This window comes from Odontesthes bonariensis, chromosome 7, assembly GCF_027942865.1.
Source record: "Odontesthes bonariensis isolate fOdoBon6 chromosome 7, fOdoBon6.hap1, whole genome shotgun sequence".
NCBI lineage: Eukaryota > Metazoa > Chordata > Actinopteri > Atheriniformes > Atherinopsidae > Odontesthes > Odontesthes bonariensis.
The window spans coordinates 32,505,595-32,520,350 of record NC_134512.1 but is presented as its reverse complement, the minus strand read 5'-3'; the positions used below and the strand labels follow the sequence as shown (position 1 = coordinate 32,520,350).

At 38.4% G+C, this 14,756-nt stretch overlaps 1 protein-coding gene across 1 annotated transcript; it reads right to left on the bottom strand.

Annotated features, from left to right (window-relative positions):
* Nucleotides 1-1,406: 1,406 nt before the first annotated feature.
* On the bottom strand, nucleotides 1,407-14,495 carry arpin (actin related protein 2/3 complex inhibitor). The gene is made up of 6 exons (XM_075471109.1): nucleotides 14,288-14,495; nucleotides 13,177-13,252; nucleotides 11,581-11,713; nucleotides 6,215-6,421; nucleotides 4,001-4,167; nucleotides 1,407-1,743 (listed from the first exon to the last, which is right to left on the bottom strand). The coding sequence occupies exons 1-6, from the start codon at nucleotides 14,377-14,379 to the stop codon at nucleotides 1,735-1,737; spliced, it is 684 nt and encodes a 227-aa protein (XP_075327224.1). The 5' UTR covers nucleotides 14,380-14,495; the 3' UTR covers nucleotides 1,407-1,734.
* Between the last annotated feature and the right edge of the window lie 261 nt (nucleotides 14,496-14,756).

Below are 14,756 nucleotides of genomic sequence, written 5' to 3'. Positions count from 1 at the left end.
ACTGGTGATCCAGGGTTTGTTATTAGGGAAGCATCTCACTGTTCTGGTGGGGATGGTGTTGTCCACACAGAAGTTTATATAGTCAGTCACACACTCAGTCATGGCATTAATGTCCTCTCCATGTGGCTTACAAAGAGAAATCCAATCAGTTGCATCAAAACAACCCTGTAAGGCTTCTTCAGCATCATGTGACCACTTTCTAACAGTCCTTTTTATGACAGGTAGTCTCTGGACAAGGGGTTTATATGCTGAACAGAGAAAAACAAGGTTGTGATCTGATTTTCCCAGGGGAGGTCTTGATTTGGAAATGTATGAATCCTTGACATTTGTGTAAAACAAGTCCAATGTCTTGTTTTCTCTGGTAGAGCAGCTGACAAACTGTTGAAAAGTTGGCAGTGTAGCAGAGAGTGAGGCATGATTAAAATCACCAGATATTGCCACAAAAGAATTGGGGTGTTGAGTCTGTATCTTAGCAACAACGGAACTGATGACATCACATGCAGTGTCGGCAACCGCTGAGGGTGGAATGTAAACAGCCACCAAAACAACACTGGTGAACTCTCTTGGCAAATAATATGGACGAAAACTTACTGCCAATAGTTCAATGTCAGGACTGCAGATACGACTCTTCACAGTAACATGTCCTGGGTGACACCATCTGTTGTTGACAAGCACTGCCAATCCACCCCCTTTCCTTTTCCTGCTACTATTTAAATCTCGATCTGCTCGTACAGTCAGGAAGCCCGGCAGAGACACGCTGGAGTCGGGTATATGATCCTGTAGCCATGTCTCAGTAAAACACATAATGCTACATTCCCGATATTCTTGCTGAGTCCTTATCAAGGCTAAAAGTTCATCCAACTTGTTAGCTAACGATCTTACATTTCCCATGATGCAGGATGGCAGAGATGGTTTGAACTTCTTCTTTCTTTCTCTCCTCTTTGCTCCTGCTCTGCATCCACGACGCCTCCTTTTCAATTCCAGTGGGATTTCTGGCTTCAGTTGTCGAATTATTTCTGCTTTTCCAATGTTATTCAGCTGCTCCCAGTTGTAAACCACCTTGTTGCTATGGTGATGCATCATGACAAAAGAGTAAAATATACAAAAGTATTGGGAAAAATTAATCCAGCTGCACAGCATCCAAGGCAGGAAGGAACAATTGTCCAAAAAATGCAATTTCTTCCAAGAAATAACAGGAATGAAATTTAGAAAAAAAGAAAAATCTCAATGTGAGGTACAGAGCTACGCCAACATGCTGCCACCCTCAGCAGCGCATTCTAGAACAAAAAACAAAAAACATACATAGGAAGAGGAGGATCAGGTTGATACAGCAGCTGAGGTTGTTCCAGAGGTCAATCGATGATGAAAACTCAAACGAAGCAAAGCTTTATGACAGGAAACAGCTGTTTGCTTGGAAAAGGCTTTAAATACAAAGTGTCTCCTATACAGAATGCAATATAAGTGTGTTGAAAAATTAATTTGAAACAGTAATTAAAGGCAGGACATAGTTGTGTTTGCAGGTATGTTGGGTAGTCCCATCTATTAAAGTGAGGGGAGTCTATGTTAAATTATGCAACAAGAGAAGAGCAATGTTTCAGAGACGTAAGCATCCAGTCCAACGTGCAGAGCGGGAGCAGGTTTCCAGCCCCGAGGTCTCGTATGTGAGACTGCTCAATGTCCAGCCTGGAGACCGGATCAGAGCCGAGAGTCGGGCCTGATGGGAGAGATGGTTCCTCAATCATCCTGAAGGAGAAAAAAACAAGAAGTGTGTTTATAACAAATGAGGCAGCGACAGGTCCTGCTGTCCGTTCCAGTAAATTAATCAGTTTGTTCTTCATGTCACATCCACTAAGACACCGGGAGAATAACTGGTTCAGGTCCTACTTAGAAGGACGGAGTTATTTTGTTACAATTGGCAGCTATGAATCTGAGCGAGTGGCCATGACTTGTGGAGTCCCCCAGGGGTCAATTCTTGGACCTCTTCTGTTTAACTTGTATATGCTTCCTTTGGGTCAGATATTGCATAATTTTAACATCAATTATCACAGTTATGCAGACGATACACAACTTTATGTGTCTCTGTCACCGGACGACTGCAGCCCAGCAGACGTACTGTGTCAGTGTCTGGAGGAAGTAAACACCTGGATGAGAGAGAATTTTCTACAATTAAATGAAGACAAAACTGAGATCATTCTGTTTGGGAGCAAAGAGAAGAGGGTCAGCGTTGGTAAATATCTTGAGACTCGGGACCTTACAATCACTGACCAAGCTCGTAACCTCGGAGTGTTGATAGACTCAGATCTGACTTTCAGCAGCCACATCAAAGCTGTCACCAAGGCAGCTTTTTACCACCTCAGAAACATCAACAGAATTAAAGGTTTCCTCTCCCAAAAAGACCAGGAGAAACTCATCCATGCATTCATCTCCAGTAGACTCGATTACTGTAATGCTCTTTTAACTGGACTTCCCAAAAAGAGCATTAAACATCTGCAGCTCATCCAGAACGCTGCTGCTGGAGTTTTAACCCGGACTAAGAGATCTGAACACATCACAGCAGCTTTAAAATCTTTACTCTGGCTTCCAGTCAGTCACAGAATAGATTTTAAAAGCCTGCTGATGGTTTACATCTGTGATATGTTCAGAGAATATAAAGCCAGCAGAGCTCTTAGATCCAAGGACTCAGGTCAGCTGGTCCAGTCCAGAGTCCAGACTAAACATGGAGAAGCAGCATTTAGTTGTTATGCTGAAAACAAGTGGAACAAACTGCCAGTGGAGATTAAACTTTCACCAAATGGAGACATTTTTAAATCCAGGTTAAAGACATTTCTTTTCTCATGTGTCTATGCATGAAATCTGCACGATATCTTTTAATATATCTGGACTGTTGCTTGTTTTTAAATTCATTTAAATTATTTTATGTTTCTCTTTATACTCTTTTATGTATTTTTAATGCTTCTTCCACTCCCTGCTGCAATGCTTTTATTTTATGTGAAGCACTTTGAATTGTTTTGTACATGAAATGTGCTATATAAATAAATTTGATTTGATTTGATTTGAGTAAAACACTTCAAATTCAATCTTCAGAGCAGCCGCTCTTCAGAGCTCAAGTCATTTTGAATTGTTGCCGTTCAGCTGACTGCACTTACGGTGCCAAGAGGAAAAATAATTGTGTGACATAGAGGGTTCAGAAATAATTGATCTCGATGTCGGGAAGAGTCAAAGCGATTAACTGAGCAGCTAAATACGGAGCTGTGGGTGTTCAAAGAAATCAGACGGGTGTTGTTTTATTTCCCAACCGAAAACTGTCAAACCAGATCTTAATGTTCGGACAGCGAAAAGAACAAAGAACGACTCCTGAAATCTAAAAAAAACTGAACAGTGGGGTAAAAAATGTGGTCCATAGAGACAAACTGGGTTTCCACCAACAGCCTGTCGGTAGTTTGATCTTTAACACACCGCCTACACCTCAACTGTGAGAGACTAAATAACTGCACAAACACTCCGATCTTCATGTAATTTCCTGCCAATTTCCTCACCAATTCATAACATTAGCTATTATGAAGTCTTTACCCATATATTCATCACAGTTAATCATTACAGCACAGAAAAAGATAAGGGCTGCCACAGTTAAAAAGGACCTGCTTGTTCTTTTTCACGCTTTCAGGGAAAGGGAAACACACCCAGCCACTTTATTTTTAAATTAGTTAGAAATACTAAATAATTATTTAGTATAATTATTTGATTGTCATAACAGCATGAAACACAAAACAATCAACAGCAGCCGAGAGTGCTAATTTTTTCCTACTATATCATAGCATGAAACTCGTATTTTCCATATGATTGATAGCAAATTGTATTATAATTTCTTGGAAATGTGCAGTCTGTAGCTCATATTTGGGAAATTTTGAGGAAAGCTTTCAGAAATTAGCAAGAAAATACAAGACTGTGAACTTCCAAGCCAGGAAACCCAGGTTTTATTTGGTATAGATTTGGCTCTCACCCATTCATCTTCCTCTGCTCCCTCTCCTCCTCCTCCTCCGGGCTCCTGAGAGCTGCTGATGTCGGCCTTGTTGGCCATAATTTTGTCCGTCCACGAGGCTCCGGCTTTATCATCTCCAGCAAAGTTACACTTTGTCACCGTCCCGCTGTCCACTTTGGCCAAAGAGACTGGAGGATAGAGAAGAAAGTAAGGTTATTTAAGCAGCAAAATGACATCAAGAGGAGCTTAAATATCTTTATCATATCAAAATATTTTCCTCATTACATCATAATAACTCCAATAGCAAAACAAGAACTCTTTAAGCCTGAATGTGGGCTCTGCAACATTCTATTTCAGACCTATTAACCCTCATCCAGCTAATAATGCTCTTTGAAATCAATCTGATTTGAATTTTATTGATCCTGAGGTAAGTTATATTCTTCTTGTGGTTTAAAGTAAGCAAAAAAGACGAGGGTTAAAAACCATAATCTACACTTATATGAGGTACAAAATGGTGCTTTATGTGTTAAATAAACCTGTTTTTACACCAAAACACCAAGAAATACCTGAAATACTCTTTTGGTTTCAGCGGATAAAGGAGAAAAATGTTTATGGATAATAAACCTAAAAGGTACTATCACTGTAACATATAACCTGAAAAAATAAAGATCATAATGCCTGATTAAGCTATAAAATGAACAAACGCCTCCTCCAATAAGATTGAGAGTAACTGGACCACCAATGGAACTGTTTATATAAAGAGTTTTCACGAGGTTATATGAAAGATTTTCATCTCCTTAAAAGTTATTAAACCTTCAAAGGGTTTCCCTGTGTGATTTCATTAGCTTTATGTCTGTGTTTATTTATTTATCAGGTTGTCAGTAACTCATCTTAAGGAATGTTTCAGATTTTCATGTTATTGTGATTTATTATATATCATTTAGCTCTTTAATTCCATCTTTTATAGTTATGGGCTATTTACTTTTGTATTAATTTGCTGTAACACAAGAATTTCTTTAAAAAAAGACATTGTTTTATAGGACTTTTTGATATAAAGTGTGTCATCTGTCCAACACAGATGACACCTTATGTTAGGAGACAGGTGTGTCTTAGAAATCTTCATAAAAAGGTGTGTCTTGCTACAATAAACCTCCCAGGATCCCTGAGTCAGACCAACTAGATAAGGATTCAACCTCCTCACACGCACGAGCTGTTAGATGAAGCATCGATAACAGGAGATAACTTATTCTCTCCCATTGCCTTAGAAAAGGACTTTTGCTCTCCACAACCTAACTGAGCAACTAGCCGAGACTCTTTTTGCTTTTGGCACGGTGAACAAAATATGCTGAAGAAGGATAGACAGTTAGTGCCAGCAGTGTTAAACACCTTTATGAAACACAGAGAAACCGACACGTTCCCCACTTTAGTTTTCATTCATTTCATCATTATTTCTGGAGATTAAAGCATGATTGGAACAGATCTGTTTCTCAGTAGCTTCTGTCTTGAGATGCGGAGCTGGAGCCATGCACACATCTGTAATGCTAATGTTTCTGCATTGTATTTGCCCAATTCTAAGCACATTTTACTCTATTCAGCTGTCTTTCATGTGTGTTAGTTTTTATTGTGTTGTTGTTTTAGTGGATATTCTTAAACAACAGCTGAGTATTTAAACACTAACACTGGCTCATTTACAGTTATGTGCGATCTGTCTAACACTAGGCGAGTTTATTTGTATGGCACAATTCAACTACAGGGCGATTCAAAGTGCTAATACTAATACACTAATACTGTCTCTGAAAAACATAAATCAACAGCAGATACCAAAAAGGTCTGTTGAGGGCCTGTTCTGAAATAAAGCTTCTCTAAAATTGCTTAAAAAGTAGCTTTAAAAGCAGAAATTAGTTCTGTAGTCGATCATTTTATATATTTTAGAATTCAAATGATACATTTTTTCCTTATTGTCAAATTAAAGCCCACACGTCTGACAGCTCTTTCAAATTCAGAACCTTTAAATTGGGTTTTTGTCTTGTTCTTAATGTTTTGTTTTACGTTATAATTACAGGTAATTAAGATCATTATGTCAACAGAATATTGACACAAATACAGAAACATTCTTTCGTGGTATCTCTGAAAAAGTGACTTTTTTACCTTTATTACAGTAGATGACGACTGAACTTCATCCAAAAAATGTGTTTTTAGTCATTTTAACTTTACAGAAAAGTATGTCAGACTCACATATGAAAGGACTGTTTCCTCTGGTCTTCAGCCGCACGTCCTGTCCTGTTTCCAGCTCCGTTTTGTCCATCTCTGACTCGGGGTACCAGAAGCCCCACGTCCCGGCAGGCCGGTGCTTGTCGGTCATCTTAACCAGCTCAGCTTTGTTCACCACGGCTGAAAGCTGCTCCTCAGACAGAAGGTCCGACTCCCCTTTAGCTTCCACCTCTTTAAAGACGAGACACACATTTAAGATGCAGGAGATCCTCACCCCACAAACAAAAGTCTATCAACAGAATTAAGGGAATATCAGACGTATTTACCTCATACTGGATGTTTCGTTCTATCTTTTGTACCATGTTTGTATTACAATGTGAAACATGAACGTTAATAAAAAGTGTAAATAAAGCATAGTGCTGATAAAAGATGGTTCCATCTTGTGAGATTTGCACCCTGACGTTGTTTCACGGCCTTTGAGTTTTGTCTTTTGGTTTTCCAATGTTCTAGTTTTTCTTCCTGCACTTTAATTTCCTTACTTCCTGTTTTATTTTGTAGAGTTTGCCCTCATGTGTATTCTGCTACAATTACTTCCTGTATTACACCTGATTAGCTCTCACCTGTTGTCACTTCCCTCATCACTCCCTCAGTATATATCTGCTTTTGCCAGTTCATTCATGTCTTCAGCCTTTGTTTCTGTCAGTCTACTCACCAGCTCTTTTTGTTTGTAAGTTATTTTGCTTTGGCAGTGCCTTGTTTAGAGTGAATAAATCTTTTGTAATTTAACACGTTAGTTTGACCAAAATGGGGCAAAATCAAGCTTTGAGATCAACTCTCTCCAGCATTCATGCGCTCAATCAGATTAAAATGAGCCTAAGTGCTCTAAACATGCTCCAAAGTTCCATCTTTTTTTTTATCTTTACACCGGCGTTCACATTGTTTTATATTTTTTTTGCCAGACGGTTAAAAAAAAAAAAAATCAGTTTTCAGCATTACGGCTACTTCAGTCAATCATACGATTCCCCTCCCATTCATGTATAAAATGTCAAACAAATAACCACTAAAGTCATTTTCAAGTCACTTTTTGCTTCCTTTAGTTTTTTCCTCAGATTCTTATTTCTATTCCATATTGAAGGAGTTTTGTTTGGTTTTATTTGCACAAATCTGAGGGAAACTCACCAACAACCTTCCTGCCTTTAAGCACCACCATACTGCTTCCTCAAGTTTAGATATAGTTACTGAATTAGAGAAACACCAGACATATTTTATATTGTTTACCATAAAAAAAAATATTAAAGGTTTAGTGGCAGAACTCTGAGGCCAAACAGGATTTTAAATTCCACTGGTAGATGGAGGCATATTATGGAAAAGTAACTTTTCTTCTGAGCTTGAGAGCATATATTTCAGATTAAGATTTTATTCGTTACATGTGCAGTTATGCAAGTACAACAAGCAGTGAAATGTATCCTTATCTGCAAATCTCCAAAGAAATCGGGTGATTCCAGTATATAAACATTATATGGGTATTAAATTAAACTGTAACAGTGGAAAAAAAAACGAAAAATATAGCTATTTGGATGTCTAAAGTACTAAACTACCAACTAAAAATCAACCCTGGCATTTGGATTTAAAACTGAAAATATGTAACTGTAAGTCCTTCATATTTGCAGAGATTAATATAAGCAACTTAACATTAAGCCTGTTTTTATTTACTTTGAGCCTGACTTCTACGTCAGATGCTGCTGCATTTACTGTACCTTGGAAATGGGAAATTCAAACTTTTTTCCTGTTGCTTTTCGGTTTGCTCCTAACATCAAATCTCACAATCAGTTACACAGCTCACTCAACATTAGAAATGACTGAGCTAATAATTCTTTACCAGCAGTTTTTAAATGTTTCACATAACGAGGAAATTCTACTTCTAATTCGCATTCTTTCATTTTTTTTTTCCCACTCAGAAGCTAAATATTCCAATTTCCTTGTTATCATTAAAGGCACCATCGGCGGAGCGCCGGTAGAAAAAAAAACATCGGTGAAATATTGGCAATATAAGCGACAGTTCTTGATATTTGCTGCTCAATACTTAAACAAAACACAGAAATGAAGCGACAGGGAAGTCCAGAGTTTATGGAGTCGATAATGTACGATGTTATCTCTTAAAGGTGTTATTAACCGGCAGAGGTGGGTAGTAACGAGTTACATTTACTTGAGTAAGTTTTTGAAAATTATACTTCTAGGAGTAGTTTTAAATCTCTATACTTTTTACTTTTACTTGAGTAGATTTGTGCAGCAGAAGCTGTCCTCTTACTCCGCTACATTAGGCTACAATGAGCTGGTTACTTTTCTTCTTACCTCTTTGGTATTCTACGCCTCATTATTTTTATCCCCCCGCGTACGCCTCATTTTAATGTTTTATTCTGACAGAGAGAGAGACTTCCGCAGAGAGTCTCTATTATGAGGAGAGGGAAAACTGGCGGCTATTTCCGGGTGGTACTGCACTCTAGGGGCGCCAACGAAGCAGTGCAGAGCACGCCGAACTCTATGGTGGTACTATGAAATCCACCTTAGATCCAGCCATTGCTTTGGATAGAATTTTTTATATTTTTTTATTTTCATTTTCCTAAAGGAAGGATAAATTATCCTTTCAAACGGCACTTGGTTTGATTTTTTAGACTCGCTAGATCTTTTTAAAATACACATTTATTGTCAGTATTGCCTCACGAGTGACGTCAGGCATGTGGCATCACTTTACGGCATGGTCAGTCCTAGCGCTGAGCTAGCAGAGAGGTGTTAGCTCAAATAGTTACAGATTTCAGCACAGCCCTTTTACATACTCTCTGACTAGCCTCTGGTTTAGCTTTGGTTTTTGTTAGCAGCACCAGGTTAGCACTCTGGCACAGTGGACGAGTGCCGTAAAGCAGCCGGTCGTAATCTGCCGTGCGTTCATCAGATTCCGTTAGCAAAATGCTAGCGGAGACTGACTCGCAAATGCCAGACCTGTAAGAAAACAGAAAGATATAACTCCCAGGTTATTGTACTTTTGATATAAATCTACATCCCGCTGTCAGAAATCACAGTATTATTTTCAGGTTTCAGCCGCTAGCGGGGACATTTTTTGAGTTATTAGCGCCAGCCCTATGGAAAATGGTCATTCTGCACTCGCTCGCCAGCGCCCCCAGAGAAAATCAACTGAACTGCAGCCAAATTTTTTATAATGGGGCGAATAGGAAGTGGAACGGCTGTCTGTAAAAGGGCTGTGGACTTCCGCCAAAGGCTCTACCACCTGACTGTGTTCCACCAATCAGACGTAGCCGTGCAGTCTGGTCACGTGACCATACTCAATCTCAGCGGCGGGACGGGTTAGCTTTACAGTTTACAGCACAGCCCTTTTACAGACAGCCGTTCCACTTCCTATTCGCCCCATTATAAAAAATTTGGCTGCAGTTCAGTTGATTTTCTCTGGGGGCGCTGGCGAGCGAGTGCAGAATGACCATTTTCCATAGGGCTGGCGCTAATAACTCAAAAAATGTCCCCGCTAGTGGCTGAAACCTGAAAATAATACTGTGATTTCTGACAGAGGGATGTGGATTTATATCGAAAGTACAATAACCTGGGAGTTATAGCTTTCTGTTTTCTTACAGGTCTGGCATTTGCGAGTCAGTATCCGCTAGCATCTAGCTAACGGAATCTGAAGAACGCACGGCTGATTACGACCGGCTGCTTTACGGCACTCGTCCACTGTGCCAGAGTGCTAACCTGGTGCCGCTAACAACAACCAAAGCTAAACCAGAGGCTAGTCAGAGAGTATGTAAAAGGGCTGTGCTGAAATCTGTAACTATTTGAGCTAACACCTCTCTGCTAGCTCAGTGCTAGGACTGACCATGCCGTAAAGTGATGCCACATGCGTGACGTCACTCGGGATGCAATACTGACAATAAATGTGTATTTTAAACAAATCTAGTGCGTCTAAAAAATCAAACCAAGTGCCGTTTGAAAGGATAATTTATCCTTCCTTTAGGAAAATTAAAATGAAAAAATATAAAAAATTATATCCAAAGCAATGGCTGGATCTAATGTGGATTTCATAGTACCACCATAGAGTTCGGCGTGCTCTGCACTGCTTCGTTGGCGCCCCTAGAGTGCAGTACCACCTGGAAATAGCCGCCAGTTTTCCATCTCCTCATAATAGAGACTCTCTGGTTTACAGTCGTAGCAAACAAACAAAGAAAGAAAAAATGTCAGAATCAACGGTGGGAAATGAAGACGCAGACGAGGCCTCATACTGAAAGCATGTTTACCTTACAAAGAGTGAGAAACAGCAGCTACATTATGTGTCTTCTGTGTCAACCAAAACAAACGCACATTTCAGCAGAAACTCAACATCTAACTTGAGGAAACATGTAGCGGTAAGTTTCCTAAACTCGTTTTTCCCCCATGGATAGGTGAATGTTTGTTTTTTAGGTTACATATGGGTTACATATGTTTTAAACATTTCCTAAGTCTCTCTTATTTTTTATTGAAGTACTTGAATTTACCTGGATTATTTTAATTTAAGCTATTTTGTAATTAATTAATTAAGTTTAATTTATTTTATCAATTGGATGAACTCCAATTTGCCTAAAGATGATTATTTAGTATTTTTGTCTGTCTGATTGAATGCTTGTGTTAACAAATAAATCAGACGTTACTCAACAGTTACTCAGTACTGGAGTAGTTTTTTCACCAAGCACTTCTTTACTCTTACTCAAATAATTATTTGGATGAATACTTTTTACTTTTACTTTAGTCATATTATTCTAAAGTAACAGTACTTTTACTTGAGTACATTTTTTGGCTACTCTACTCACCTCTGTTAACCGGCTCGCAGCCGTTATGTTCTCCGAACAAATCACACCAGAGATTTCAGGAAGACCTCAGTACATCAGTAGGTCGTATCAGCTTGTGAATAAAGGGCATAATATGTCTCCTTTAATGGATGAACCAACCCAATTTCTTGAGATATCAAATCTGCTGTTGAAGACTGAGAAACTCGTCCCTTTTCCTGTAGAAGCTTTGGCAATAAGCTCCATCTGAACACTTAAAAACTAATCTGGTCCACAGATTTATTTCTTAATTGGCAGATTTCCCCAACACATGTGTGAAGTGAAGTTTGCTCTACTTAATAATGAAAAGAAATGAAAAACATATGTCTGTGTGTTTTTTTATTTTTTTTATTTAATTTTATTTTTTTGTTCATATTTCACAAATTAAACTTAAACAAGTTGAAGTTTAGGATTTATTTTGACCGCTCACTCAGACTGAATCAAGGGTACAAAACCCTCCAAAAAGAATGTTTACAGAGGCGAGGAAAGATTCAAATGTCAACTCAGATGTTTGTTGTTGCCACTCACTGTAGGAGGACATGAGAAAGCCAGTGTTGACCTTTTTGGTGTCACTGAAGTTCGGCTCGACCTCCTTCCCGCTGGCGTCAAACTTCCTCTGATGGATGCGGCCGGGTTTGATGTACAGCACGTAGAAACGGACCTGGGAGTAACAAAAACAAGTGGTGGTTTGAGTTTTATCTGCTGGTGCCCATGTTTGGTCTGATATTTTCTGAACACTCACAAAGTCAAAGAAAGTCTCTTTCACACGGATTAAAAGTCGATGTTCACACCAGCTTGGTAAAGTTTCCTCTTCCAGAGACTTGAGGAAAGGTGGTGTTGGACCAATCAACTCTGCCCACATTCAACATTTTTATGTTTATCTTTACGGTAAAAAGGAGAAAGAAGCTTTCTACATCTATAAGTCTTTAATTTGTAAGAGAATTTTACTTTCTTGTCAGTGTTTCTATAAATCTGAAGGTTCTCAGTGAATAAAATTATGTTATAATACGATAAGATACACTTTATTGTTCCTGGAGAGCAGTGATACTCACTATTTTTTAAGAGCCACAATTGCAAGTCACAAATATGCAAATATGCATTTCTACATATAAAACATCCCACAAAATTAAAGCTTGAGGAGCCGCGCAGTGAGTATCTCTGCCGTAGGGACTCCATGTGCTGCGCATTTAGCCGCCATCACATTAATAAACAAGGGCAAAAAGATGAAACAACAATAATAACAATCCACCACACACAGAGGGGAATATTTACAGTTTCTATCTGGATGTTTTGCTGTTAACATTGGTTAAATATAATCTAATATTATTGCTCAAGCAGCATCTTTACACCATTACTCCATCCATCCACTATCTTCTGCTTATCTGAGGTCGGGTCGCGGCACTTTGGGTACCGATGTGTTGTGTTTTTAAAAGTGTTATAGAAAGAAACGACTTAAAGTCTAACACGGTAAATTGTGGGTTTTTAGTATAATACTTCATTAGTTTTATAACAGGATTTACAGCTTCAGTCTCCTCTGATTAACAGCTTACACAGAACAGATGGAGGAATGATCGTATTCTTTTCATGAATTTAAACCTGAACGTCACAAAGCAAAAGCAGCTGATCAGTTTTTACTTATTGATAAGAACCATGAAGCTAACTCTGAATCTATCTGTCCTCCTCATATTTTTCTCTGAGCAATAAAATCCAATCAGATTTTCATTCTTGTCTTGGGTCATCGAGTTTTGTTCTTTCTTTTTTTAAACTTTATTTGTTTATTAGTGATTTATTTATTTTGGGAAAAGTCTGTTTTTTATCTAGTTACAGGTGTAATTTGTGGTACCATAAAGTTCTCAGCCTGCAGATCAGCTTAGGCCCAATAAATGTGCACAACAAAGGTTGTTGTACTTCAGTCAGAAACACATACATTTAAGGTTCACAAACTTCTAGAAATGTAGTGTTTCTTTAAAAGAATATAATAGAAAGAACAGCTTTAGATACTCGGTTTCATGGTAAAAAAAAAAAAAACATGCATAAATACACATTTTTTTTGTATTTTCCTGATGAGCGATGACACCAGATTTAAGCATCATCTGAAACTCTGGCTGGATTTTACTGCTGTACCTTTTGACCGCTGGTGTCGCTGATTGAATGTCTGGAAACATCCAGCAGCTTTCCTTCCAGAAGGACTCCAGGACCGCTGTGTGAGAGAAGAAAAGACTTGGATATATCAAATGAAATATGAGATTTTTGTGCATTCACTGTGAAAAATACATTCAAATGATACTTTTTGGAAAACAACAAACCCAATATTGCTAACACTTTCTCAGAAGGTGTTAGCCTGCAGTAACTGTAAATATAATTTATAGTTTGGTTAAGATTAAATGGCAAACGGAGATTTAATCAACTGTAGAAGCAGAGCTGCAGTAGCTTGTTTACACATGAATACAGTGCACAGCCCGTAATGGCCATCGGGAATCCTGTGGATTTAAAATCTGTGGCCTTAAACGTAGACAGAATAATGTTTCAAGTAACTACTTCCATTTAAATGAAATACTTGGTCCCTAAAAAGTTGCAAAACTGTCAAACTAGTTTTTTGAACTGATGCGATGTGTGCATGTGATGAGTTTTATTTCTCTAGGAAAATCTAAAATATTCAGTATACACCAATGGTTTAGATAGATAGATAGATAGATAGATAGATAGATAGATAGATAGATAGATAGATAGATAGATACTTTATTAATCCCAATTTGGGAAATTGTTTTGTTGCAGCAGCATACAGTAGAGATATAAAAACAATTAAAATAGTAAAAGCAAGCAAATAGAATAGAAAAAAATAAATAACTTAATTTATGAATCAAATTTATCACGAGTAAAGAGACTTTTCTCGCCTTATTGCTGAGGTAAGAAATTTCCCCATGTGAGTGTTGTGATCTGGTTCTGGCTTATTACAGCCAATGTCCTGATATTTAACGTGTTATGAAGTGTTTGTTGATGCTGAATTTCTGCGAAAGCTGCATGTTCCTGTAGGGTGAATAGCGTCACAGTATATCCATCAACACTGCGCCGAATACACCCGTAATATTTTTGCCTTCAAGATAACCCTTTTCTGTGAATAATGTATGCCGATTTGCTCTATGTTGTGAGAAAAATTAAAACATGTCAGTTTTCCTCTGGGGTTTGGTGGTGCCTCCGCCCATCAGGGACAACTGCCCCAGCTTTGAGCCCCTACCTTTCGTACGTTGACGGTGACCAAACACGGTCAAACTTCTCATTATGCACCGGTTTGTTTTGTAAAGACGCGTTGTGATAAATTCGGCTCATCTTTCAGAAAACCTTAACTTTCCTTTTCTTCCCTTCTCCGAGGTTTCTCCTGTTTCCAAAACTTCCTGTTCTCACATCTGCACGACAGAGAAGCGCTCGGTTTGGAACAGCGTAGGTACCGACGGCGGTGACAACATAGGTTAGGGGGAAAAAAGTAAACAGGAAGTCAGAAAGCCTTTTTTTTCCTCCTCTTTATTGAACAATTTCAATATTTTTGGATATTTCATATTTTTATTGTTTTCACTCCTTTTTTGTACAGTTTTATTTTTGCTGTTTTTATTAATGTTGTACTGTTAAAGCAATACTATGTAACATTTCTACCTTAAAGGGATAGTTCGTCTCTTTTGACATGAAGCTATACGACATCCCATACTAGT

Bases quoted from the DNA above. Each gene is read 5' to 3' on its own strand.
- arpin (XM_075471109.1), bottom strand. From the start codon at position 14,379: ATGAGCCGAATTTATCACAACGCGTCTTTACAAAACAAACCGGTGCAT. The intron at 11,714-13,176 runs GTACAGCAGTAA...TGTTACTCCCAG, and splicing joins GCGACACCAGCGGTCAAAAG to GTCCGTTTCTACGTGCTGTA. The intron at 6,422-11,580 runs GTGAGTGGCAAC...TCGTCTTTAAAG, and splicing joins CTTTCTCATGTCCTCCTACA to AGGTGGAAGCTAAAGGGGAG.